This window comes from Propithecus coquereli, unplaced genomic scaffold, assembly GCF_000956105.1.
Source record: "Propithecus coquereli isolate 6110/MARCELLA unplaced genomic scaffold, Pcoq_1.0 Scaffold15, whole genome shotgun sequence".
NCBI lineage: Eukaryota > Metazoa > Chordata > Mammalia > Primates > Indriidae > Propithecus > Propithecus coquereli.
In genome coordinates, this window is record NW_012139413.1 from 6,405,416 (window position 1) to 6,431,984 (window position 26,569).

The 26,569-nt window shown below is 35.7% G+C and overlaps 1 protein-coding gene across 1 annotated transcript in view; it reads right to left on the reverse strand.

Moving 5' to 3' along the window:
• Positions 1 to 26,569, reverse strand: part of SPATA16 (spermatogenesis associated 16) — a 248,859-nt gene that overhangs the window by 43,290 nt on the left and 179,000 nt on the right. The window contains exon 6 of the mRNA XM_012640216.1: positions 21,085 to 21,232. Coding sequence (XP_012495670.1) covers positions 21,085 to 21,232 — 148 coding nt within the window. The remainder of the gene's footprint in view (positions 1 to 21,084; positions 21,233 to 26,569) is intronic.

Consider the following 26,569-nt stretch of genomic DNA (forward strand, 5'->3'; position numbering starts at 1 on the left):
AGAGTGAGTGCCGTGGCGTCAGCCTAGCTCACAGCAACCTCAAACTCCTGGGCTCAAGCGATCCTCCTGCCTCAGTCTCCCAAGTAGCTGGGACTGCAGGCATGCACCACTATGCCTGGCTAATTTTTTTTCTATATATTTTTAGTTGTCCAATTAATTTCTTTCTGTTTTTGGTAGAGACGGTGTCTCGCTCTTGCTCAAGCTGGTTTCGAACTCCTGAGCTCAAACAATCCGCCCGCCTCGGCCTCCCAGAGAGCTAGGATTACAGGCGTGAGCCACTGCACCCGTCCCTCCTCCCTACCTTTTTATTCATTAGGGAATTCTCTCACTCCCCTCCTACTCTAAAAGTGAGATCCAATGGATTAAGTCAATCAGTCCATGGCATTCTTTCAACCACAATTATTAGTTCAATCATAAATATATGATGCGATTTGGGCCAATGCCAAAAAATGAGCTATAGGAATTGTGTGGAATAGGCATTCCTGTTCCTTGGGATAGAGTAATTTGACATTTGTAATGGCATTTGAGAAATTTGCTATTATATTGAAGAACCTAGCACCTGAGGGCATGGTGCCGTAGTGGAACACCAGGTAGGTAGAACTTGAGTGAGCTGTTGGATCAAGCTGTGCTACCTGTAGATTTTCAGTTGTGTAAATCAATGTGTTTCACTTTTACCTTCTGTCCCTTTAAAACTTAAATATACTGAGGTCAGTTTGAGCTGTGATTCCCACATCTTGAAACCAAAGATTTCTGATAGAGGGGTTTAGCTAGTAATTCAATATATCTTACAAATAACATAAGACCCTTATTATAATTGAGATGTAAGACAGTCATAAATCCTTTAAGTTGAACTTCTAGGAAGAATATTTTTCTTATTTATGAAAAATAACTGAGGATTTGGAATTATTAATTTTTATAGTTAGTTATGATAACATTATTATAATATTACTGACATCTAGACTTAAATTTATGAGAATAATAAAAAATAATAAATGTTTAATATAATTTTCTTGATCTATATCATAATTATTATTTTGCAACTTTTGGTTAGATTCTGCATCTCACAGAAAGTGACTCTTGGCTTGAATAGTTAGTTTAATAATGCACAATAAAAGTCTTATATAATCTCAAAGCCTTAATTTTCCTTACTACCTAGACTGGTAACCTATTTATTTAGAGTCTAGAAGGTGACTTAGGACAACCTCAGGCTAATGATAATGTCATAAGCTTAAATCTACTTTACTGTTTACTCCCAGAAATGGGCTTTCAGAGAGGTTCATGGGAGATCCACATGTGCAGTAAGACTCAGGTCATATAACTCCCAATTGTCCATCAGAGTGCTTCCATGATGACGTCTAAACCACAGGGTGGTCCCTATCCAGACATTATAAAACAAGACCCAGACCATAACTAAGGTCTCTTTTTGCTACAACAGGAGGTCTGGTCGTCATCTGTGGCATATGTCTTGCCCTGTAAACCTATATCTTGCTCTTGCTCTATAATTCTATCTTGCTCTCCCTCAATAAATTTCATTTCATGCTTGCCTTACTTTGGTGTGTATGGTCATTACTCGGCCAAGAGCACAATAAGAACCGAAAACACAGAATGAGATTGCCAAACCCTACACTATAGCTGAAGAGATCTCTTTTGCACAGACACCCCATATAACTTAACTGGTTGCAAAATCAAGCAATTAGTTCTTACCAAATTTGCTGTCTTAATCATGGGAATTATAGATGCTATAAAAACATTAGATTAATTAATAAGAAAATAAGGAGAGGCAGAGGTGAGAGTCCAGGGATTTGTCCCAGTGGGATGGAAATTGTTAAATTGTTACTAAGAAATGGGGTGAATAAAGCAAAAATTGATAGGCGTGAAACAAAGGAGAAAAAGAAAGGGCGAGTCAAAGGACTCATTCTTTTAGGGCAGAAATCTTTAGATGATTACTAAGAAACGGGGTAAATGCAATGTACATTGATGGGGTTGAAACAAAGTTCTTAATACAGCATTATAGAAGGTTAAGTGGACCAAAGGGACCCTCTGCTAGTCCCTCAATATTAAAGGGCCCAAAACAAGTTCTCTCTATTTATCCCAGTTTGGGGATTTAAAAACCTAGAAGGGAAAGATTGCAATAAGAAAACTGACCTGTAGTCATTTGTGGCAATAATCGGCAGAGTAAGCAAGATAAATATTGACAAAAGGGTCATGGTCCCTTAACTTGATCCCCTGTTGGGAACCCAAAGCCTCAAGCAAATGAGTAGGTAAAATGGTCAGGGGGTGAAGAGAAGTTTCCACAACTTCTTGATACGGGGGCATCATGCACTGCGGTAGCAAAACTTGTTGGTGAAGACATAAGACAGACTACAATTAGACTGAGAGAATACAGAAATGCAAATGGTTATAGTAGTGCCCTTTTTTATATTATTTGGTCTTTGTCCCCAGTTCCTGACATAGCTTCTAAAATGACTGGAATTTTCTGAGTGATGGGAGCATCTTTTGTTATTCATAAGCCCCCTTCAACCCTGTCTGAGATTGTGCTAATGAGATGACTCTTGGTAGGCCCCCAAATGGCTTCAGGATGAGGGCAGGTTGCCCGAGCAACCAACCATGTAATTTAGAGGCTTAGAACTTTCAGCCCCACCCCTCTTTGGAGACGATGAATGAAACCTCCATAAAAACCCATAAACAACAGGGTTTGGAGAACTTCCACATTGGTGGACACATGGAAGTGCTGGAACAGTGGTGCTCCCAAGAGGGCATGGAAGCTCCTCACCCCACCTCCCCAACCCCAATACCTTGCCCTATACATATCTTCCATTTGGCTGTTCCTGAATTGTATACTTTATAATCAACCAGAAAAAGTAAGTAGAGTGTTTTCCTGAGTTCAGTGAGCAAACTGTTTAACCTGAGCAGAGAGGTTGTGAAAACTGATCTGTAGCTGGTTGATGAGAAGTACATTTGATCCCTCCAGGACTTGCAACTGATGTTGAAACCATCCTAATGAAAAGCAAATGTTAATCTCTAAGTGAAATATAGACTTTGAATAGAAACACAGCTAAGCACTAACCTGCTCGCCCTTTAACCCTCTTCCTCATAGTTACTTATGGCCCACCCTTTAGCTCCCTTCCTTATAATTGCCTACTGCTTATAAATCACATAGACCCTGTTGCAAGGTGCTAGCTTCCCTTAATTGTTTCTATAAGATAACATCTTGAACATTAAGAAACCTCAAGTCTCCACTTGAGATGTTTGCCAGACCCTGGATTCTAATGCGTATGCTGCTTCCAGCCAGTCTGAAAACCCCTTTGAGGTACAGAAGCAGCAGGAGAGATGTTTTCCGGATCCTGATGGATCTGCTGATACCAGCCTGTCTGAAGACCTGTTCTGAGGCGCTGACTTAGTGCAGGAATGCCATTTCCACATGCTTGTGATTCCACTACCCCAGTCCAACTCATCAGCAACTCAATCCCTCAGCCCCTTACCCACCAAAATTCCCTTAAAACCCCCAGCCTAAGACCCCTGAAGGAGGTGAATTTGGGGTTCCCTCTCACCTCTTCGCTTGGTGGCCAATCGATTATTAAACTCTTTCTCTGCTGCAACACCCGCTGTTTCAGCATATTGGTTTGTTACCGTGCAACTGGCAATTGAACCTGGCAGGCCTATAACAGTATCTGAAATGGTTGTGGTTTTGTGGTACTGAACCCTTTAACTTGTGGGATCTGACATTGACCCCATATAAATTGTTATCAGAATTGAATTGAATTGTTGTACACCCAGTTGGTGTTGGAGAGTGGGAGAATTGGTTGGTTTCAGAGAAAACACCCCAGAGATGGCAAAACAACAAATAGCAGAATTAGCTTTCCATGACCTTGACAAATAGTACTATCAGATGCAGAATATAAAATGTGTTTAAAGTACTAAAATATAATAGAAATCATGAGAAGAAACCTGGATTAAAAATGGCTTTGAAAAAGATCTAAATAGAACTTCTAAGAGTGAAAAAACATATTGAAATCTTGATGAATATATTAAAAGGCAATCTAGATAGAGCTAATGGAAGGATGAGAATGTAAATCTGAGAAAATTTCAAAATACAGCATAGACACAAACACATGGAAAATTTAATAAGCAGCTTCAGTGATGTTGGAGGACAGAATGAGTAGAAGTAACAAATATTCGGCTAAAAATTTTAAATGAGAGAATAGAAAGACTTAGGGAAGGGAGTATTCAAAAATAAATGGATGACAATTTTTCAGAATTTATGAAAGACATGATTCTTTAGATTATGAACACAGTGACCAAGCAAGTTAAGAAAAAAAGTTTATACCTAGACACATCTTAGGTTAAACTGTAAAACATCAAATAAAGATGTGATCTTAAAAGCATCAGAAATAAAAGAAGATTATCTACAAAAGAATAAGATCTGACTTCCCACCAGCAATGATACAAGTCAGAAGACAGTGAAATAATATCTTCAAAGTGCCAATTTTTTTGGCTTAGAAATTTAGACCTTGTTGAACTGTTATCCAAGAAGTAGGGTGAATTAGAGACATTTTAGACAATCAGAAATGATGAGGATTTACTTCCAATAGACTCTCACTTTGGGAACTTGCAAAGGATGTACTTTAGAAAGAAGGAAATAAAATTCAGAAGGACTGAAATGCAAGAAAAAATTGGTAGATGTGTATATAAAATAAATATAGAGAAATGCTGACTATGGCCATAATAACTAATGGGGGGCCAGGGAAAATATCAAGTTGGGATAAAAATATGGGATGTATAATATTAGGGGATGATTTCAGTTAAAGTATTCTAAGACCCTTATTAATTTCAATTCTCAGAAGATAGCTATGTATATAAAATATCCATGATAACCTTATTAAATAGAAATGTAATTTATAATTTTCAAAACTGTAGAGGGGAAAAATGAAGGGAAAAAACCTTAAAGAACACAAAAGATGGCAAGTTAGAAGGACAAAAACACCCCATGGAATAAAAGCCTGTAATATGACAACAATGAAACAAACAAAATCAACAAAGATCTATTTAGAATTTATACTATTTGACAGGCAGTATTTAAACCAATGGGATACATCAGTAAACAAAATAGACAAAGATGTCCATGTTTCAGGAACTTGTACTCTGGCACAAAAACTCAAGAAACCCAGGAATTAGAAAAGTTCACTTGTTAAGAGACAGAGATTGACTATATAAATTAGTAAAGTAAATAAATAAAAGTCAGCTATGTGTTATATTTAAGAGAATATTTTAACATAAAGGCACAAAATGTTGAAAGTAAGAGGATGTGAAAATAGATACCAGAAAAGTACTAGCTAGAATAAAACTAGTGCATTTATATTAATATCAAATAAAATAGGTTGTAATACAAAAATATTATTAATATTAAGGCAAAGAGTATAATTACATAATGATAGAATTCAATTCACAATCTTAAAAGTGTAGACATCTTGATGCTGAAACACAAAAAGCAAAAATTGACAAAATTACAAGAATACATTGACAAAGTCCACCACCTTTGTGGATTATTTTAACGTTTTTTTCCATATACTGTGTTAAACAGTCAAAAAATTAGCACCATCCAAAAGATATGGGCAATTTTCAAGCTTGATCTAATGGAAACCTAAAAAACCTCCGCATCTGAGAATGGGAAAAATACATTCTCCTCATACATAAATGGAATATTAATGAAAGTTGACCATTAAGGCACAAATCAACCCTGAACAATTTCAGGAATTATCATAATTTAGATTATGTTTTTGAACATGATGCAATTGGGTTAAAAATAAATAACAAAGATAGCTAAACATTTCCATACATCCAGATATTAACAATTGCATATCTAAGTAAGCCATGGCTCAAAGATTGGAGCTTAGAAAATATAATTAAGATGAAACATAATGAAAATATTTTTCACAATTTGTGGGACACAACCAAAATCATTCTTGGAGAGAAATTTATAGTCTTTACTAAAAAGTTAAAAATTAAACGAGGTCAGAATCCAATGAAGAAAATTAAGCTATAAGATAGTAAGTTCCCAAAACATGAAATTAAGAAAATAATAAATATGAGTAGAAAGTAATGAAATATAAGAAGAAAGATACAATAGAAAGGTTGAATGATGTCAAAATACCGAGCATAATATGAATAGATGGGAACTTCCTTAATCTGATAAAGAATATTTACCAAAAATCTATAGTAAACATTATACTCAATGGTGGAGCTTTGAGAGTCCTTTAACTCTGAAATAACATGCGGATGCCCTCTGTCACTTCCTTTATTCAACATTGTGTTGTGGTCCTAGGCAGAACAGTAGAACGACAGAAAGAGTGAATGAATATCTGTATGTACTGAAGTAAAGATGGATTTCTTAAATAAGACACAAAACCACAAGCCATTAACATTATAAAATGACATTAAAATCTAAACTTTAGTTCACTAAAAGATACCACAGAAAAGACAAACCTTTTATTGGGATAAAATATAAAATACTTCAATAAATCAATAATAAAACTATTCATAAAACCCCAAATGAACAAAGAATAGAAACATGCAAATTATAGGAGTATATAAATAGTAAAAATACCATTTTTATGAATTTGAAACATTTTGAGAACAATGCTATATAACCTTTAAGGAAATACAACCATAGGACAAATAATGACAACGATGATGTTCAACTTGATTAATGATCGAGGAAACACAAATTAAAGCACACACCCACACAAACACATATAATATTATTGTCCACTCACCATGGAAAAAAGGTTTAAAAGTCTGACATATTAGATTGATGATGATATATATCAATAGGTACTCTTGTACACTGATATTTGGGTGGTAAAATGGTAGAACCACTTTAGAGAGATATTTGGTAATGTCTAACAGCTAATACTTTTACAGGCATAGAAATTAATTCTACTCCTCAGTATATGCTTCAGAGAATATTGTATACATGTACAGAAGAAGACCATACAAAAATGTTCAAAATATCCTTGTTTATACTAACAAAACATTGGAAACAACTTAAATGACCGGCAATGTTAGATTTCATGTATAAATTCTGGTAAATTCATACAAACACTGACAATAAATTAATTAGAGCTTAATGTCTAAACATAGATGAATCTTATAATATTGAGCAGTAAAAGAAACTTGCAGAAATATGCAAATAGTAAAGATAATACATGAATTTGGAAAAACTTGGAGGATAAATCTGTATATTTTTTAAAGACATATATTAACATATGTATATCCAAATATGCATATAGTAAAAGCATAAAGATATGCATAAGAATGATAAGCACTGGAAATTAAGAAAGCAATTCTGCTTACAACAGCATCAAAAAGAATAGTACATTTAGAAATAAAGTTAACCAAGCAGGCAAAAGACTTGTACACTGAGAACTACAGAATATTGCTAAAAGAAATTAAAGAAGGACATAAGTATTAGGTTGATGCAAAAGTAATTGCAGTTTTAGCATTGTTGAAATTTGCCATTTGCTATTGGAGTATGTTCTTAAATAAATGTGGTTATGTTATACATCATTTTAATGTGCATTTCTCACTTTATGTTTTTTTTGCTAATGACTTATTATTTGCTGTTTATTTTATATTTATTTTAGACTATGGAAATGATGTTAGACAAAAAGCAAATTCGAGTGATTTTTCTTATTCGAGTTCAAAATGGGTCGTAAAGCAGCAGATACAACTCGCAACATCAACAACACATTTGGTCCAGGAGCTGCTAACGAAGTACAGTGCAGTGGTGGTTCAAGAAGTTTTGCAAAGGAGAGGAGAGCCTTGAAGATGAGGAGAGCAGTGGCCGACCATTGCGAAGTTGACAACGACCAATTGAGAGCAATCATTGAAGCTGAGAAGAACTCAATGTCGACCATTCTATGGTCATTCGGCATTTGAAGCAAATTGGAAAGGTGAAAAAGCTTGGTAAGTGGGTGCTTCATGAGCTGACCGAAAATCAAAAACATTGTCGTTTTGAAGTGCTGTCTTCTCTTTTTGTATGCAGCAACAACGGACCATTTCTCAACGGGATTGTAACGTGAGACAAAAAGTGGATTTTATATGACAACTGGCAAAAGCCATCTCAGTGGTTGCACCAAGAAGAAGCTCCAAGCACTTCCCACAGCCAAACTTTCAGCAAAAAAAGGTCATGGTCACTGTTTTGTGTTCATGGGATTGGAAGAAGATACTGTTAAGATATCAATAGTACTCAAAGCAATCTACAGATTCAATGAAATCCCTATCAAAATCTCAATGAAATTCTTTCACAGAAATAGAAAAATTATCCTAAAATTAGTACGGAATCTTAATGGACCACAAATAGCCAAACCAATCTTAAAGATGAACAAAATTGGAGGTCTCACATTTCCTGATTTCAAGACTTATACTATAAAGACACAGTAAAAAATACAGGGTGGTACTGGCATAAAGACTGACATATAGACCAATGGAATAGAATAAAGAGAACAGAAATAAACTCTTGCTATATGGCTAAATGATTTTTGACAAGAGTGTCCAGACCATTCAATGGAGAAAGGGCAGTCTTTTCAACAAATGGTGCTGGGAAAACTGGATATTCCCAAGCAGAAGAATAAAATTGGACCTTTACCTTATATCATCAAAAAAATTAACTGAAAATGTATCAAATAACTTAAGAGCTAAAACTATAAAACTTTTGGAAGAATATATGAGGAAAAAGCTTCATGACATTGGATTTGGCAATAATTTCTTAGATATAACATGAAAAGCACAGGCAGCAAAAGACAAAATAAATTGAAGATCATCAAAACTAAAAAACTTCTGTGTCTCAAAGAACTCTGTCAACAGAGTGAAAAAACAACCTACGGAATGGAAGAAAATATTTGCAAATCATATACCTGGCAAAGAATTGATATCCAGAATATGTAAAGAACTCCTACAACTCAATAACAGTAATAAAAAACTCAATTAAAAAATGAGAAAGGACTTGAAAAGACATTTATTCAAAGAAAATATAAAAATGAACTATAAGCACATGAAAAGATACCCAACATCACTAAGGAAGCAAATCAAAACCATAATGATATACCACTTCATATCCGTTAGATGGCTATTATCAAAAGAATGGAAAATAGCAAGTATTGGTGAGGATGTGGTGAAATTAGAACCTTTGTGCACTTCTGGTGGGAGTGTAAAATGCTGCAGACGCTACAGAAAATGATATGGCAGTTTCTCAAAATATTAAAAATACAATTACCATATAATCCAGCAATTCCGCTTCTGGGTATATACCCAAAATAATTGAAAGCATGGGTATATTTGTATACCCATGTTTATAGCAGCATTACTCACAGTAGCCCAAAGGTGGAAGCAACCAAGTTTACATTGATGGCTAAATGGGTAAACAAAATGTGTATATATACATATATATACAGTATATATGCACAATGAAATATTATTCAGCCTCAAAAAGGAAGGAAAATCTGACACATTACGACATGGATGAACCTTGAAGACATTATGCTAAGTGAAATAAGCTACATACAAGTGGAAAAATACTATATGATTCCACTTACATGGGGTACCTGGAGTAGTCAAATTCATAGAGACAGAAAGTAGAATGTTTGTCAGGGGCTTGGGTAGAGAAGGGAATGAGAAGTTATTATTTAATGGGCAGAGTTTCAGTTTGGGAAGATGAAAAAGTTTTCCAGATGGATGGTGGTAATAGTTACACAATGATGCCAGTGTACTTAATGCCACTGACCTGTATACTTAATGTCTATTTTTTTAATTTTTTAATTTTTTTTTAAGACTGGTCAAGTGCAGTAGTGAGGAGGGAGGAAAATAGTAGAACAAGGAGTTCAATCTGTAACTGACTGTGAACAATTAGGTGAGATAACTCACTACCTTCGGACCACCCTACACTTAATGTCTAAAATGGTAAATTCTGTGCTATGTATATTTGATCACAATAAAAAAATAATAAACATTAAATTCATGGTAGTGATTACCTCTGGAGGGGAGGAAGGCAAGTGGGATCAGGAAAATCTTGGAAACTTCAACTATACAGCACTTTTAACACTTTACTTCATAAATAAGGTGGTAATTATGAAGTGTTTATTATATTATTCTTTATATCTTTTAATAAATTTTGAATAACACATAACTGAAAAATAGAAGCTTCTGATTCTTGTAATCTCAGGATAGGCAATTTGGATCAACTTGCCTTCTGAAGACAACTAATACCCCTAGAAGAAATCTAAAAAGTAGATCTTTCTAAAAACATCAAGGAGCTAATAAGATGATAAAGAATTATTTAGCAGAGATATGGGAAACAGAGATATCTAAAGAGATATTTAAAGCATTTTGTGTTGCTTTTGTCCGGGGGTCATTTTCTAATGCTAACGAAGTGGCTCAGAAGTTGAATAGTGCTTTAGGGGAATAACGAGGAGAGCAGTGAATACTAGTGTCTGCACCCTGGGAATATAGGTGAGCCAGGAATAATTAAGCCAGTCTCATTATCAGTAATGGAGGTAAATTAAGCCATTTTCAGTAATTAAGATCAATTTCATGGCCATAGATGCAACAATCCTAACAAAATACCTGTAATATTTTGTTTATGGGCAATGTGTAATAAGAATAACTGATCATAAAAAATTTAGTTTATGCCAGGATGACAAAGCTAGCATAAATCAAATTTTTGGTTTAAAAAATTTAAAAATAAGTCAGTGCAATTTATCCCATTAATTTAATTTAAAATCAGTCAATGTATAATAACTTATCACATGAACTTAATTAACAGATTAAAGGAGGAAAAAATCATATAATCATCTCTATAAGTACAAAAAAGTAAGGAAAAAGATGAAAAAACTTAGAAAACTGGGAATCTCTTGATAATTTATTAAAAGAGTATCTATAAAAATCCTAAAGCAAATGTTATATTGAATAAAGCTAAAAGCTTTCCTTTATAATTAGAAACAAAATAAGGATGCTTTCTAACACCTTTTCTTTGCATCAGTCCAATCCAATGAAGTAAGTCAAAGAAAAATATAAAATATTTAAAAATTAAGAAGGAAGAAACAAATCCACAGATAATATGTGCAAAATCCAAGAGAATATGTAGATAAAAGGTAAGAATTAATGAGTGTAGCAGTTTACTGAATATATTATAAAAATTAGTTGCATTTCAGTGTATCAGCAATAGACAGAAAATGAAATAAAAATATCATCTACAATAGAGTAAAAATAGTGTTCATTTTTTTCTCTATTCAGAAAACTACAAGACATTATTGTGAGAAAAATCAGCATATAAGTAGGTTGAGAGACATACCATGTTCATTAATTGCAAGACTCAAAATTAAAAAGACATCAATGTTCTCCAAATTGATCTATAGATTAAAATTTCAATTAAAACACCAATAGTTATTTTTTGTGGTAGATATCAATAATATGTTATACATTTTATATGGGAATGCAAAGGGCCAACAACAGCTAAGACACTCTTGCAGAGGAAAACAAGGTAGAAAGACCTGCACTATGGGATACCAAGACAAATTATAAAATTATAGTAATTAAGACGATGTGGTTTTGTACAAGGGTGAACAAACAGAAAAATAATAAGTGTTAGACCTAAACATATCTACTCATTTGTGACAGAAGTGGCATTACAGAGCCCTGGGTGACATGATGATCTTTTCTTTTCCTTTTTTTTTTTTTGAGACAGAGTCTCACTCTGTTGCCCAGGCTAGAGTGAGTGCTGTGGCGTCAGCCTAGCTCACAGCAACCTCAACTCTTGAGCTCAAGTCATCCTTCTGCCTCAGCCTCCCGAGTAGCTGGGACTACAGGCACGCGCCACCATGCCCGGCTAAATAATGATCTTTTCAATTCAAATATGTTGGGGTACTTAAAAATTGGTATGGAAAAAGTAAAATTTGATCTCATGCCTCACACCATATGCAAAAATCTATTCCAAATGTATTGTAGACCTAAATATGAAGAGCAAACCAATAAAGCTACTAGAAAGTAATATAGGAGAATATTTCCATGACCTTAGTTTAGGAAAAAATTTCTATAAAAGTAAACCTAGTGCACTAGCCATGAAAGAGCATAATGCTAAGTTAAAATTTAAGAATTTATATTTATCAGCAGATATTAGTAGGTGACAAAGTGAGAGAAGGTATTTGCAACACATATAACTCATACAGTCTTATCTAAAATATATAAAGAACTGCAAATTAATACATAAAATGCTGACAACAGTTTAGAATAATGGGCAAGATACTTGAACAGACATTTCACAAAATGGAAAATCTAAATAATAAACATATGGAAAAGTGATCAATCTCATCAATAATCTTGTTGTCTTTTTCTTTTTTTTGAGACAGAATCTCATTCTGTTGCCTGGGCTAGAGTGCCATGGCATCAGCCTAGCTCACAGCAACTTCAAACCCCTGGAATCAAGCTATCCTCCTGCCTTAGCCTCCCAGGTAGCTGGGACTACAGGCATGCCACCACGCCTGGCCAATTTTTTCTATTTTTAGTAGAGACGAGGTCTCACTCTTGCTCAGACTGGTCTCCAATTCCTGACCTCCAATTCCTGATCCTCACGCCTCAGCCTCCCACAGTGCTAGGATTACAGGTGTGAGCCACCACCCCTGGCTATCAATAATCAAAGCATTGTAAATTAAATCCATAATGAGATAGCATATTGTATGTATAATTGTTAGGCAGATAGTAAGGGATTCCAGGTCTCCTAGGGACAAAAGTGAGTGCTGTTGCAGTTCACCCCCCAAAAAGGCTTTCAAAGAGGCTCATGGAAGATCCACATGTGTAGTAAGACTCAGGTCATATAACTACCAACTGTCCAATCAAAGTGGTTCCATGGTGACATCTGAGCCACGGGGAGGTCTCTATCTGGACACTACAAAACAAGATGCAGACCATAACCAAGGTCTCTTTTTGCTATGATAAGGGGTTTTGTTGTCAACTGTGGTGTATGTATCTTGCTCTGTAAACTTGTATTTTGCTCTTACTCTATAATCCTATCTTGCTCCCCATCAATAAATTTCATCTTGTGCTTGTCTTACTTTGGTGTGTCTGGTCATTCCTAGGCCAAGAGCACAACAAGAACTGAGAACACAGAACAAGATTGCCAAATCTGACATAATGGCTATAAGAATGGCTAAAATTAATGAGAGAGCATCATATTATAATGAAATATATGACATTGGTAAATTTAATACATGACTGGGAAAGTTTAAATTGGTTCATCTCTTTGAAAATCAGCATGACATTATCTACTTAAATTTGTTTATATCTATCTATCATCTATCATCTATCTATCTATTTCTCCCACACTGTATGACAAAGCAAGTCTGATCCCAGGTATAATGCAACAGAAAACATATATAAGAATGCTCATAAAAGCATTATTTGTAATAGCCACAACCTGGAAACAACCCAAATGTTTATCACCAGTAAAATATGCATACAAACTCTGGGATAGTCATATAATGGAATGTTATATAGCAATGTAAATGAATAAACTAATGCTTTTTGAAACATGGATGAATTTCACAAAAAAATTATTGAGCAGAAGAAGCCAGATACAAAAGAACATCTACTCTATGATTTTATATTTATAATGTTCCAAAGCAGGCAAATTAAAGTCTAAAATTTAGGAATGTATAGTTGGTGATAACACTGTAAAGCAAAGTAAGGAAGCAATTAACTCTAAGTGTCAGGAGACTAGTTACCTTGGTAGGCAGTAGGTAGTGATTTGGCATTGGAAAGAGACCATTGAAGGGTATCTGGGGAACTGGCAATGTTTTGTATTTTGACTTGATATTTACTCCATAATAAATTAGTAAACTGTATATTTTTAAATGCATTTTTATACGTGTGTGATATTTCACACTAAAAAACAAATAAAAGCAAGAAAAAAATACAAATGGTTTGGATGCGATTCTATTTTAGCTATAAAACATAGTGATTATCTATGGATCACAAGATCATCAAGAAATGCTTGTGCCCATGAGGTGTGGTTAACTGTGAGGCAAGTACTCAAGGAGAAACAAACAGTTCTAGAATGCTGAACATGAAAAGCTAACTAAATAAAAAAAATAACACTACAAAATAAAAAATTTTAATTCTGTGGAAAATTGACTTAAAAAATTAAAAAAAAAATTTTCTCAACTCAAAGTTATTTTATATGCTTAAGAGTCCAATTTTTAGAGACTTTAATGCTCAGCTGCATGACTTATTAGATGGCAGTGTCTAATGATTAACTGCAATATTACAGAGAGGGCAGATTAGACAGCATAAGTAAGTGATTCAGGAAGAATACTGTTAACATTTGAGTATTTACCTCACTACTTCCTCACCTACTAAGATGAATTCTGCTTGTTCAGGAAAGGTCATGGGGCTTTCTTATGCGGATTGGGTTTCCTGGGTAAGAATTTGAGAAACTGGTAAGACTACCAAGATTGACACTGGAGGGGACTCATTGATTCATGAGGGAATGAATTTGGGGAGTGTATCTGGAGAATTTAGAGTGGGAAAGAAAGCTTTGAGTGCTTGTGTTTATGTGTGTGTACATTTTGCAAAGTTTTGCTGAACATTGTGGTATATACTGCTGTAGTTTGTATGTTGTCTCCCTCCAAATCTCGTGTTGAAATTTAATCCCCAATGCTGGGACCTAATGGGCTGTGTGTGGGTCATTGGGGTGGATCCCTCATGAACAGATTAATTGGGGGTGATGGTGAGTGAGTTCTTGCTCTATTGGTTCCCAAAAGAGCTGATTGTTATTTAAAAAGCCTGGCACCTCTCCCTCTTCCTTGCTTCCTCTCTCTACATGTGATTTCGGCACATGCCAGCTCCCCTTCACCTTCCCCCATGAGTGGAAGCAGCTCGAGGCTTTCACCTGATGCCCCATCATCTAGTCTGCAGAACTGTGAGCCAAATAAACCTCTTTTCTTCATAAATTACCCAGCTTTGGTTATTCCTTTATAGCAACACAAACAGACTAAGACAAATACCTGTAATACCTGTCTGCTTCCTGCCATGGCGATTCTGACTGCTCCATCCTGCCCCATCCTGCCCCAACTCATTGTCTTTTCTTGAGAGGCTGTAGTAAAAATTTATAGTGCTTCCACTTATTTCTGGATTATTGATTGGTGTTTCTTTAAATGCAACCCTGCCTGCCTTCTTCAGTTAGATCCCATAAGAAAACATACTAAGCAGGAGGCTTTATAGTTCCAGGTAGGTTCAGTTGCAGTGGATGATGGAGACCAGAGGCCAGCAGTGCTATAACCTGCCACCATAAAGGACAGTGAACTGCTAGTGGAGAAGTGCCTACTTCCAGTAGGTAAAGCAACACCAGAACACCACACTTTCCGTTGGAAAAACCAACATTTTAATGTATTAGGAACAGAGCATTTAGCCCCATATGTGAGGGATTTCTTTATTTTAGAACTGACTTTCTGATTCTAAGAAGAATTCTGTGGTTTCAATACGAGATAATTTACCTTCTTTATAACAAACCTGGCTGTAGCACTTTCATAAATATTGAGGATGCAGGCTCTTTAATTCTATAACTTTTTCTATTTGAAAAAGCTAGTTACAAAGAGGAAAATAGTCTTATCTTGAAAACTCTTGATCATGATAAAATTATAATAATTTAAAGAAGAAAGAATAAAATGAGAAATTTTAACTTCATGTTTTAGAGAACATAACAATGTATTATCCTTACTGGTAAATGATGACTAAACAAGAACAAGGTTATAAATTTCAGTGAAAAGCAATTTTTAAGGTCTGTTTTAAAACCATATATTATTCCTCTGAACATACATATTTACTCTTGGGATTTGAATTGCATTGGAAAGACAAAATATGACTCTATCCACCTAAATGTTAAAGTAATTGATATCTGATCCAGAAAACTTTTCTACTAAACATTACTAACCACAGATCCACTACTGAATATTTATTTATTTAGCAAATAAATCTTGATATTTTCATCAAGAGGAGACAGGATATGCTTATTGTATTACTTTATTATTATTAAAATACAGCCATGCAAGAATAAGAACTATGCAGAACTGCGTTATTTCATTGGAATATATGAATAAAAATCTCAAGCAAAATCGTTATAAATGAAAACATAATAATTCTGGGGCTGGTAAATTATTGTTTGTTTTATATACCCTGACTACTCTGCATGAATCAAACTGGATTTTTCCTTAAATAAGAAAAATGGACAGCTACACTACCAAAAAAATAAGTGATTTTTTTCTCCATGAAGCATAATATAATATTATGCTATTATAATATGAATTGAAGATTTGGGTGGGTATTACCATACCCCTGAGGCAGAAAAGGATGCACAGTAAGTTCCTGAGCAGGTATAAGCCTCGTTATCCTACAAGGCAGATTTGAATTTTAACCTACCCTCCTCAGGCTTATAGAAATAAGAAGAGCAATATAATCCTACTACCTGCCACTGAAGGTGAATGGGTCTTCTCAAGATAAATCACTGTAAAATTAATTTCTAATTTAGTTGGTTTATTCAATAAAAAATTTAAAAATATTTAGACTTAAATTCATTTCAAAGTGAGTTAATTTTATAGTTTTCTCCCCTTGCATCTGTTTTTCATGTGGAAATCCCTGACAAGGATGCTGTGAATGTGGGGCCGGCTAGAGACAAGACACTGCCTGGAGGATCTCCATCGTGAATACTCTCCCTGCTCATCACCAGCACCTCCGCCAGTTTTTGCTGGGCTCACTGCACTATCACGTGACCAAGGAGTAATGAACTCAACACTATGTAGGCTTGATGAAGGTGACCTAGAATTGGGCAGAGTTTCTGAGTTGGAGGTTTGTTTGCCAGCCTCCACTGGGAGAATTAAATGTGTTAGTCTCCAAGTTTTAATGATAATAACTACTTCTCCAGCAAAACTTTGGTAGGCACACTACTCATCCAAGATCTTCAAGGTACAGATTGTATGACCTTCATCTGTTGATTGTTTATTTAGATGAATGCTATAATTTAGAAATTCTTACATTTAGCATCCATTTCTCTTGCTGAAGTGAAAACTTCATAATTGTGTTTTCTCTCCCATGGGGCATCCGCATCTTTCCTGAAATAGTATCTTTCTGTGGGTGGGTACGAACACATGTTTATGAGAGCATCTACTGATAGCTATCTGTGGAAGGGTGAGTGAGTGTGAGGTAGAATAATACACATATCTACAGACTTTGAGTGTTTTTGAGGATGGAGTTGATTGCATACGGAGGAGTGTTCATCCAATCACTGAGTTAGCAAAAATTTGTTCACACTGTAGATGGAGTAAGAAGCTGCCTACTTGTTATGATATAAGGCAGATAAATGTATTAGAGGAAAGATACCAGATTTAACAAAGAACTCCCAAATCTCAGTGGTCTAGGGCAAGAGAACGATGGTTTTTGTTCATGTCTGTATTTAGTGGGTGACTTTACACATGGTGATTCAGGAATCCAGCTTCTTTTCTCCTGTGACTCCTTTAGTCCATAGTCCTCTCTACTCAGCCAGTGGATGGTGAAAGAGAGTTCTGCACGGATGGGTTTTATGAACTAGGCCTGAAAATGTCATATATTATTTCTGTCCACATTCCATTGGGCATTACACTCAGTCACAGAACCTCTTCTAACTGTAAGGGAGGCTGGAAGTGGATTCTAGGTATGTGGCTGAGGGAAAAAGAAAAAAACGTTTGGTAAACAGCTAACCAGACTTTGCTACATTAAGTGACAAGAACCTCTATTTCCAAACTGCCCTCCATCTGTTTTTTTCCTCCATCATTCCTTTAATTTGAGTCAGCCTTCCGTTCCACAATTAGAGCTTTGGTTTTAGTTGAAAATATTCTCTAGGAGAGAAGAAAAATATAGCCCAATATGCACCCTGATGTATAAGTTACAAAAGTCAGATGCTTCCTTAGGAGCAAGTGTATTCTCAGCATCACCTAGAATAGTGTTCAGAATACATCTGCTCAATGAATGATTGCTGAATAAATGAATAGATGAACAAAGCACCCATCTCTATTGTAGATCCTCTTCTTGTTCTAAGGATCCTGGGATGCTGGAGCATAGAGAAAGGGAGAAATGGCAGTGTAACATAGCAAATTGGAGAACAGGCTGCAACTATTTCCAGTCTTCTAGGGAGTGGAGGGGATTTCTAGAGTAAGACTCATCAAATGGCTGGGTTCATAGCCAGCATTCCAGCAGGAAGAGTGGCTCTAGGTTGGCCAGCTGGGGTGGTGGGGATGACTGGTGTACATGTGAAGAAGAAGCTACAGCAAGAGATAGCATGGGGAACCCCTATAGGTGCATTGGGTCATGTAATATGCCACAAAAATGAGCCCATCAGGTCCTGCTCAAGCCACTAGAGCTGATTTCAAGTGGCACTAGCCATGTACCAACCTGCTCCAGACTGGAAAGAGAACTCCTGCCTCACATGTGCACTGACTGCTTTGGACACTGGGTATGCTTGAGCTCTGTGAAAGTTGAAATCAGAGCACAAGTAGAGGAAAAACCCATGAAAACGATAAGGAAGCTGGTCAATGTGATTAGATAGTTCGTGAAGAGAGAATATGTTTTAGAAATGATTGGATGGTACTAACTGCCCTGTGATGGGACAGAATGTATTTCTGGCTCTGGGCAGAACAAAGAAAATAGGTAGGTAAAAAGTACAGAGACTTCTGTTTGCACACATCTGCTGTGTGGTTGTCCAGTTACACTGGCTGCATGAATATTAGTTGAAATAAATAATTGAATACTTTTTTGTCAGGATAGAAGCTTCTTAAATTCTATCTACAAGGCTGATATAGGAGGAATCTGCTTTTTGGGAAGTGCCAAGAAAACAAAGTAGGTACTCTTCTAGACCCCATCTCTCCTTGTGTTACTCACTTTCTTGCTATTACCTTGGCTACTTATGCTTGCTCTAATCACCTCTCTGCACCTGCCGGTAGAGAAGTCTAGATGCTAAAAATAACACTTGACCTTCCCTCTTCCCATGCTCCTTGCCCTCACTCACTTTGGAATTGCCTGGGGGAAAAGAAACTATAACTCTACAAGTGTGCACATACAGCTAGTGATAGTTATTTTACCAATATCCCAGCAATGGCTTTGGGTACAACCCCTTAATCATTTGCAACAAAGGTAAATAGTGTCACCTATACAACAGCTTTGTTAGCTCAAAGCACAAGTTCCACAGAGCAAAGAACTGTATCAGTCTCAACTAAATTTAAATTCTAGACTCCTTTCTCTTCCTCACCAGTTCACTTCCAGAAGCTCTGTCTTTCCTCTCTAAGTTTTCATATAACACTGTCATACTCTAGAAATTAGTAATTATAAAATAATAGAAACGATCATGAGTAACATAATTATCTTCTCTTCTAAGGTGTAAGATCCTTTAGCATGAATTGTCTTGCCAACAGATCATAATTCATCTTGATAACAGGTTTGATGGAGTTACATGGGACATGAGACTGGTTCATTAATGTTATTATTGTTTTTAAACTCTCAGTGGCATAATAGTGCTTCCTAAGAATTAATCTTCCTGACTTCTCTATGAAGTAGGTAAAATGTAACTAAACTTATTCCACCAGAAGAAGAGTTGGCAAACTGGTGATCTCCTCGATAACTCTCTCTTCATTACCAGTGGATCTGAGAGCAGGAATGGAAATAGCTGAATCTGACTCATTTTTCCATGATGTTAAATAGGTATGTATGACTTTTATATACTTACTACAAGTGCCACCCTCCAGAAACATTCCCTTAAATATCCATATAAATATCCAATAAAAATAATGAATAATTTATAACAATTAGCAAAAAGTGTGAGTTCTGAGATATTTTTACCTACTTCCTTATGAAATGCTCAAACTAAGTAAATCATCAGGAATGATCATTACAGTGTGTATTGTTCTTTCTTCTCACTTTCTCTGCCCTCAAATTTCCATCGTCCTTTAGGGATTCACTATTCGATCATCACTAGCTGGATTTACTTAATATTTTTCCTCTGAAGAGCTTGAGGCATTGTGGAGAAAAATAAGGAACCCACAGGACCTAAGTGTAATGCGTCTGTCACATGGAAATAGTGCAGCTCAATGTCAAGTTCATGAATTCAAATCCTGCCATTACTAATTTGCTGTGCATTTTGGGGAAAGATATTTATCTTCTCTGGTTATTGTTTTCTGGTAACTAAGTGGGAGTCACTTTACTTCTTAATTATGAGAAGAATAAGAGATAATGTAGAGTGTTTGGTACTTTAAAAGTGATTAATAAGGGAGTACATTATTAATTTTATAAACCAGTGCCTCATCCCCAAACTCCAAAAAAACAATGAAGGGGACTTAATAGGAGGGTGTGATATCAGGTGTGTGCATTTAGAAATTTTGCTTAACCTGGTAGTCATTGTTGAGTGGCTCTTAACAACAAAAAATCCTCCTCTTAATCCAAAGTAACACTTGACATATAGTAGATAGTAAAACATATTTTTTGAATGAATGAATAAAAGAAAATGACCAAAGACAAAAAGACAAAAAAAGGATAATACCAGCGTCATCTCTTTTATGGGACCCTAGATTATCCAGATTTTATTTAGGTACTAGTAATTCAAGAACATAAGGAAAGAGGGAGATTTGAAGTGTGAGATGGTGGAAGGAAGGTAGGAATAGAAGGCATTGAGAAAAAATTCTATCACCAGGAAAATACTGTAATCACCTAGTTTACTGATGAAGGATATGGGGAAAGGCAACTGTTTACCAAAGGTCATTCCTTCATGTTTTTAAGCCTCAGAGTTTCTAGGTTTTACTCCCTCCTCTCAAAATATAGAAACATGAAGGTACAAGAAATATTGTGCTAGACCTGTAAGGCTAGCCCCACTTAAAACCTTACAAATAACTTCCCATTTCAACTCATCAAATTAAAACAGCACACTTGTAAAACAGAAACAATAAATAAACCAGAAAGTCCTTATATTTGTGTTAATGGAAATAAAGTATCAGCTGACAACTTGGAGATATGAAATCTTACCTGTGTAGATGTACTCTGCATACGCAGGATGAGTTTTTGTGAAAACTTCTTTTACTTTTTCTATTTTATCAGCTCTTATTTTTGTTGCAAATGGTGTGTACATAACTGAGAAAGATTCAACTCTGGTGATGGCTTCTTCAATCATGGCCTGAGAGGAAACAACCCATTTGGCATCAATAACAATATACGACTTTTTAAGAATGTAAAAAATATAATTACCTTTATGGATGATTTAAAAATCTATATACTGCACTGTGAAGATAACGTATTTTGGTCTTGAATATTCATTAGAACAAAATTTTAATTAGTTCTGGAAATACTATTTCATATTAAGAAAACCAATTAAATGAAGAAAGTTTGTAAACAGGCACTTCTAAATTGAGCTTGTTTTAAGATAAAAATAAAAAGTCTATATTCTAAGGCGTCATTTTTTTTACTAGATTTTAAAAGTCAAATTCTTTTTATTATTTTTTAAATTTCAAAATATTAATTAAGGGAATACAAATGTTCTTCTGACATGGATAACTAGCATAATGCTTTAGTAACAGCTTTTGGTGTGCCCGTCACCAGAGCAGTGCTCATTGTACCCAATAGGTAAGTTTTTATTCCACTCCCTACCTCCTTTTCTTGGTTTCTCATGTCCTTTATCTCACTTTATGCCTGTGTTTGCCCATCTATTAGCTCCCACTTATTAGGGAGAACATACGGTGTTTGCTTTTCCATTCCTGATATACTTCTTAGGATAATGGTCTCCAGTTCCATTCATTTTCGCTGCAAATGACATTATTTCATTCCTTTTGATAGCTGGGTACTATAATACTCTATGGTGTATATATATATATATATATATATATATATATATATCACATTTTCTTTATCCACTCATGCATTGATGGGCAGATAGGTTGATTACACACCTCTGCAATTGTGAATTGTGCTGTGATAAACATTCGAGTGCAGATGTCTTTTTGACAAAATGACTTCGTTTCCTTTTGGTAGATACCCAGGAGTGGGATTGTTGGATTGAATTGTAGCTCTACATTTATTTCTTTGAGGAATCTCCATACTGTTTTCCATAGAGGTTGTACTAATTTACAGTCCCACCAATAGCATATAAGTGTTTCTTTCTCTCTGCGTCTACACGAGCATCTGTTGTTTTTTGACCTTTTGATAATGCCCATTCTGATAGGGGTAAGGTGGTATCTCATTGTAGTTATAATTCGTTTTTCCCTGATGATTAGTGATGTTGAACAATTTTCATGTTTGTTGGCCATTTGACTATCTTCTTTTTAAAAAGAAGATATTGTTCTTTGCCCACTTTTTTATGGGGTTGTTTGTTTTTTTCTTGATGATTTGTTTGAGTTCTTTGTAGATTCTGGGTATTAGTTCTTTGTCAGATGTATGGTTTGCAAATATTTTCTCCCATTCTGTATGCTGTCTATTCACTTCGTTGATTATTTCCCTTGCTGTGCAGAAACTTTTTAATTTAATCAAGTCCCATTTATTTACTTTTGTTGTTGCTATGTTTGCCTTTGGGGTCTTAGTCATAAATTCTTTGCCTAGGATAATGTCTAGAAGAGTTTTTCCTATGTTTTCTTCTAGAACTTTTATGGTTTCATGTCTTATATTTAAGTCTTTAATCCATCTTGAATTAATTTTTGTGTATGGCTAGAGCTAGGGGTCCTGTTTCATTCTTCTGCATATGGCTATCCAGTATTCCCTGCACCATTTATTGAATAGGGCTTCCTTTCCCCACTGTATGTTGTTGTCTTCTTCATCGAAGATCACTGCTTATTATTGGTCAGTTCAGGAATTCTATTTCTTCCTGATTCAGGCTTGGGAGGTTGTGTGTTTCCAAGAATTTGTCTGTTTCCTCTAGTTTTTATGGTTTGTTTAAGTGGAGGTTTTCATAGTATTCATGGACAATATTTTGTATTTCTGCAATATCAGTTATAATGTCTCCTTTTTAAATTCTTTTATTGAAGTTATTTGAATTTTTTCTCTTGTATTTCTGGATAATCTGGCTAGTGGTCTATCAATTTTGTGTATCTCTTCAAAAAACTTTCTTTTTTCATTGATCCTTTGCATTTTTTCTTTGGTTTCCATTTCATTTAGTTCTGCTTTAAGCTCTGTTATTCCTTTTTAGTGGATTGGGTTCGGTTTGTTCTTTTTCTATTTCCTTGAGATGTGACATTAAATTGTTAATTTGTAGATCTTTCTGTCTTTTGGATGTAGGCATTTAAGGCTGTGAACTGTCTCCTTAGGGCTTCATTTACTATATCCCACAGGTTTTTGAAAGCTTGTGTCCCCTTTGTCATTCTGCTTGAGGAATCTTTTGATTTCCATCTTAATTTCATCATTAACTCAAAGATCATTCAGCAGTAGACTGTTTAATTTCCATGACATTGTGTAGATTTGAGTGTTTCTCTTGGAATTGATTTCCAGTTTTGTTCCAGTGTGGTCTGAGAAGATATATGGCATGATTTTGATTTTTTTTGAATTTTCTGAGACTTGTTTTGTGGCTTAAGATATGATCAATCTTGGAAAATGTCCCCTGCGCTGATGAGAAAAATGTATATTCAGTAGTTTTTCAGTAGAATGTTCTATAAATATCTGTTAAATCCATTTGTTTTAGAGTCCTGTTCAAGTCCAATGTGTCTTTATTCATTCTGTGCTTTGATGATCTGTCCATTTCTGTCAATGGAGTGTTGAAGTCCCTGGAAATTAAGATGCTGTTGTTTATTTGTTTGCTTAGATCTAGAAGAATTTGCTTTATGAGTCTGGGAACGCCTGTGTTAGGTGCATATATACTTAGGATTGTTATGATTTCTTGTTTAATTGCTCCCTTTACCATTTTATAATGATAATCTTTGTCTTTTTTAACCACTGTTAATTTAAAAGTCAACTTTATCTGATATAAGAATGGCTACGGCTGCTCACTTTTGGTTTCCATTTGTATGGAATATTTTTTCCATCCTATTACTTTGAGTCTGTGTGAATCCTTGTGGTTTAGATGTGTTTCTTAGAGACAGAAAATACTTGGGCTGTGTTTTTTCATCCATTCAGCCAGGCTATATCTTTTAAGTGGGGCATTCAGACTGTTCACGTTGAGTGTTAGTATTAATATGTGGGATGCTGTTCTGTTCAACATGATGGATGATACCTTTGATTATTAAGTATGAAATGTCTGATTTCCTTAAGTACTAAGTTTGACAGTTGATACCTCTGACATTTCATTTTGACACTTCTTGTTTTATTTTTATTATGAAGGTACATCCTCAGTCTTTCAAATGTATGTTTTGGCTTGTGATTATCTTTCAAAAATTTTTTAAAGCAATTTTTGTCAAACCATGGGTACGTCAAAAATTTATGTTATTTTGATTATGAACCAATTCAGCAGAGACAGCTCAAAATATCAACACAGTGTTTGGAAAGGATGTGGCTAATGAATGTATAGTACATTGATAGCTTGAGAAGTTCCATTCTGGTGATTTTAATCTTGAAAATGAGCCACATGGATGACCTGAGACCAAGGTAAATAATGACAAGCTGAAAGCTGTAGTGGAAATGAATCCATCTCGACCTACATGTGAATTAGCAGCAAGGTTTGAAGTTACTATTCCAACAATATTGGACCATTTGATACAAATGGACAAGGTAAAGAAGCTGGATAGATAGGTTCTGCATGAATTAAATGAGTGTCAGAAGAGAAATCATCTGGAAGCGTGCCATTTTTTGCTGTCACTACATAAAGGTGAACCATTTCTACACCATATTGTTACATGTGATGAAAAATGGATTCCTTTTGACAATCATAAGCATTTGGCACAATGGTTGGATAAAGATGAAGTGCTAAAACACAGGGCAAAACCAAATATTCATCACAAAAAGCTAATGGTGTCTATTTGGAGGTCCAGCACTGGTAATATTTACTACCAGCTTCATGAAACCTGATTAATTGATTACAGTGGATTTCTACTGCAACCAGTTGGACAAAATGATGAGGCTGCTTATGATTAAACAGCCAAGATTCATTAATAGGGACAGGACAATCATCTTGAAAGACAATGCTCAACCACATGTTGCACAAACAATGCTGCTCCAACTACAGAAGCTGGACCTGGGGACTCTCTGTCATCCACTGTTTTCACCAGATCTTGCACCAACTGACTACCACTTCTCCCTGGCTTTGGACCACTTCTCACAAGGAAAAATATTCAATTCTCAACAAGCTGTGGAAAATATCTTTCGCAATTTCATTGACAGTTGCTCTCCAAGATTCTTCACTGGAGGTGTAAACAAGCTACTGTTAAGATGGCAAAACCATGTCAATAATTTAGGAACATACTTTGATTAATTGTACTTTTTCTTGCTTGAGATATATTAAACTACACTTTTGATTCGAAATCAGACATTTCATATTTAATGACCTAAATATTTTGTTTTTCCTCTTGTGCTATTATTTATAATAAGAGCTGTGAGCTAACACTTTCGGGTGTTTTTACACTGGTGGGTATCTACTGTGCTATTGCATGTGTAATGTACTTTTGAGCATTTCCTATAATGCAGGTCTAGTAGTGACAAATTCCTGTAGTGTTTGCTTGTCTGAGAAAGACTTTATTTTCTTCATCATTTATGAAACTTAATTTTGCAGGATTCAAAATTCTTGCCTGGCAGTTATTATGTTTAGGGAAACTAATAACAAGACTCCATTCCTTTCTGGCTTGTAAGATTTCTCTTGTGGGTCTGCTATTAGTCTGGTGGATTTTCCTTTGTAAGTTACTTCATGTTTTTGCCTCACAACTTGTAGAAGTTCCTCCTTTGTGTTGACTTTGTCCAGTCTGATGACTACACGCCTTGGTGATGCCCTTTTTGAAATGAATCTCCCAGCTGTTTGTTGAGATTCTTGTATGTGGATGTTTAAATCTCTAGCAAGAGATTTAAACAGTGTGGTGTTTTTTGGGACTTGTTAACTGGCTCTATTTGATCAGGAAAAGCACTTGGATGCCCCAGGTGGTGAGTGGGATCCTGGAGCTCCCAGCAGACTCCTTTTTCTTCACCACAGCTGAGGCGGGTGGAGGAGTGAGGCTGGGTGGGGCTGAGTCAGGTGAGCCTGCCCTCGGGCTCCATAAAGGCAGGCACAAAAGCTGTCTCAGTAGAGTTCAAGGGTCAATTCCCAGTCCACTGGCAAAAGCCACCAGGGAGGGGCTGAAGCAGCCCCATGTAGCCAGAAAGTCTGCTTGTTGGGCAGGGGCCATCTGGGATTCACAGTCTTGTGGCAGGAGCGGGTTTAGCTCTTCTCTCTCTTCCTTTGCCCCATGTATCTCCTTCCAGTGCCTGGTTACAAGAAGCAGCCCAAACGAGGTGAGTTCACCAGCAATGGTGCCACAGGCTGGGAGCTTCCCAGCCCAGGATCCCGCTCCAGACTGAAAGTGACACATTCCTGTCAGGAGGGAGAGATGCTCCACAAGTGTGCTGTGGACCC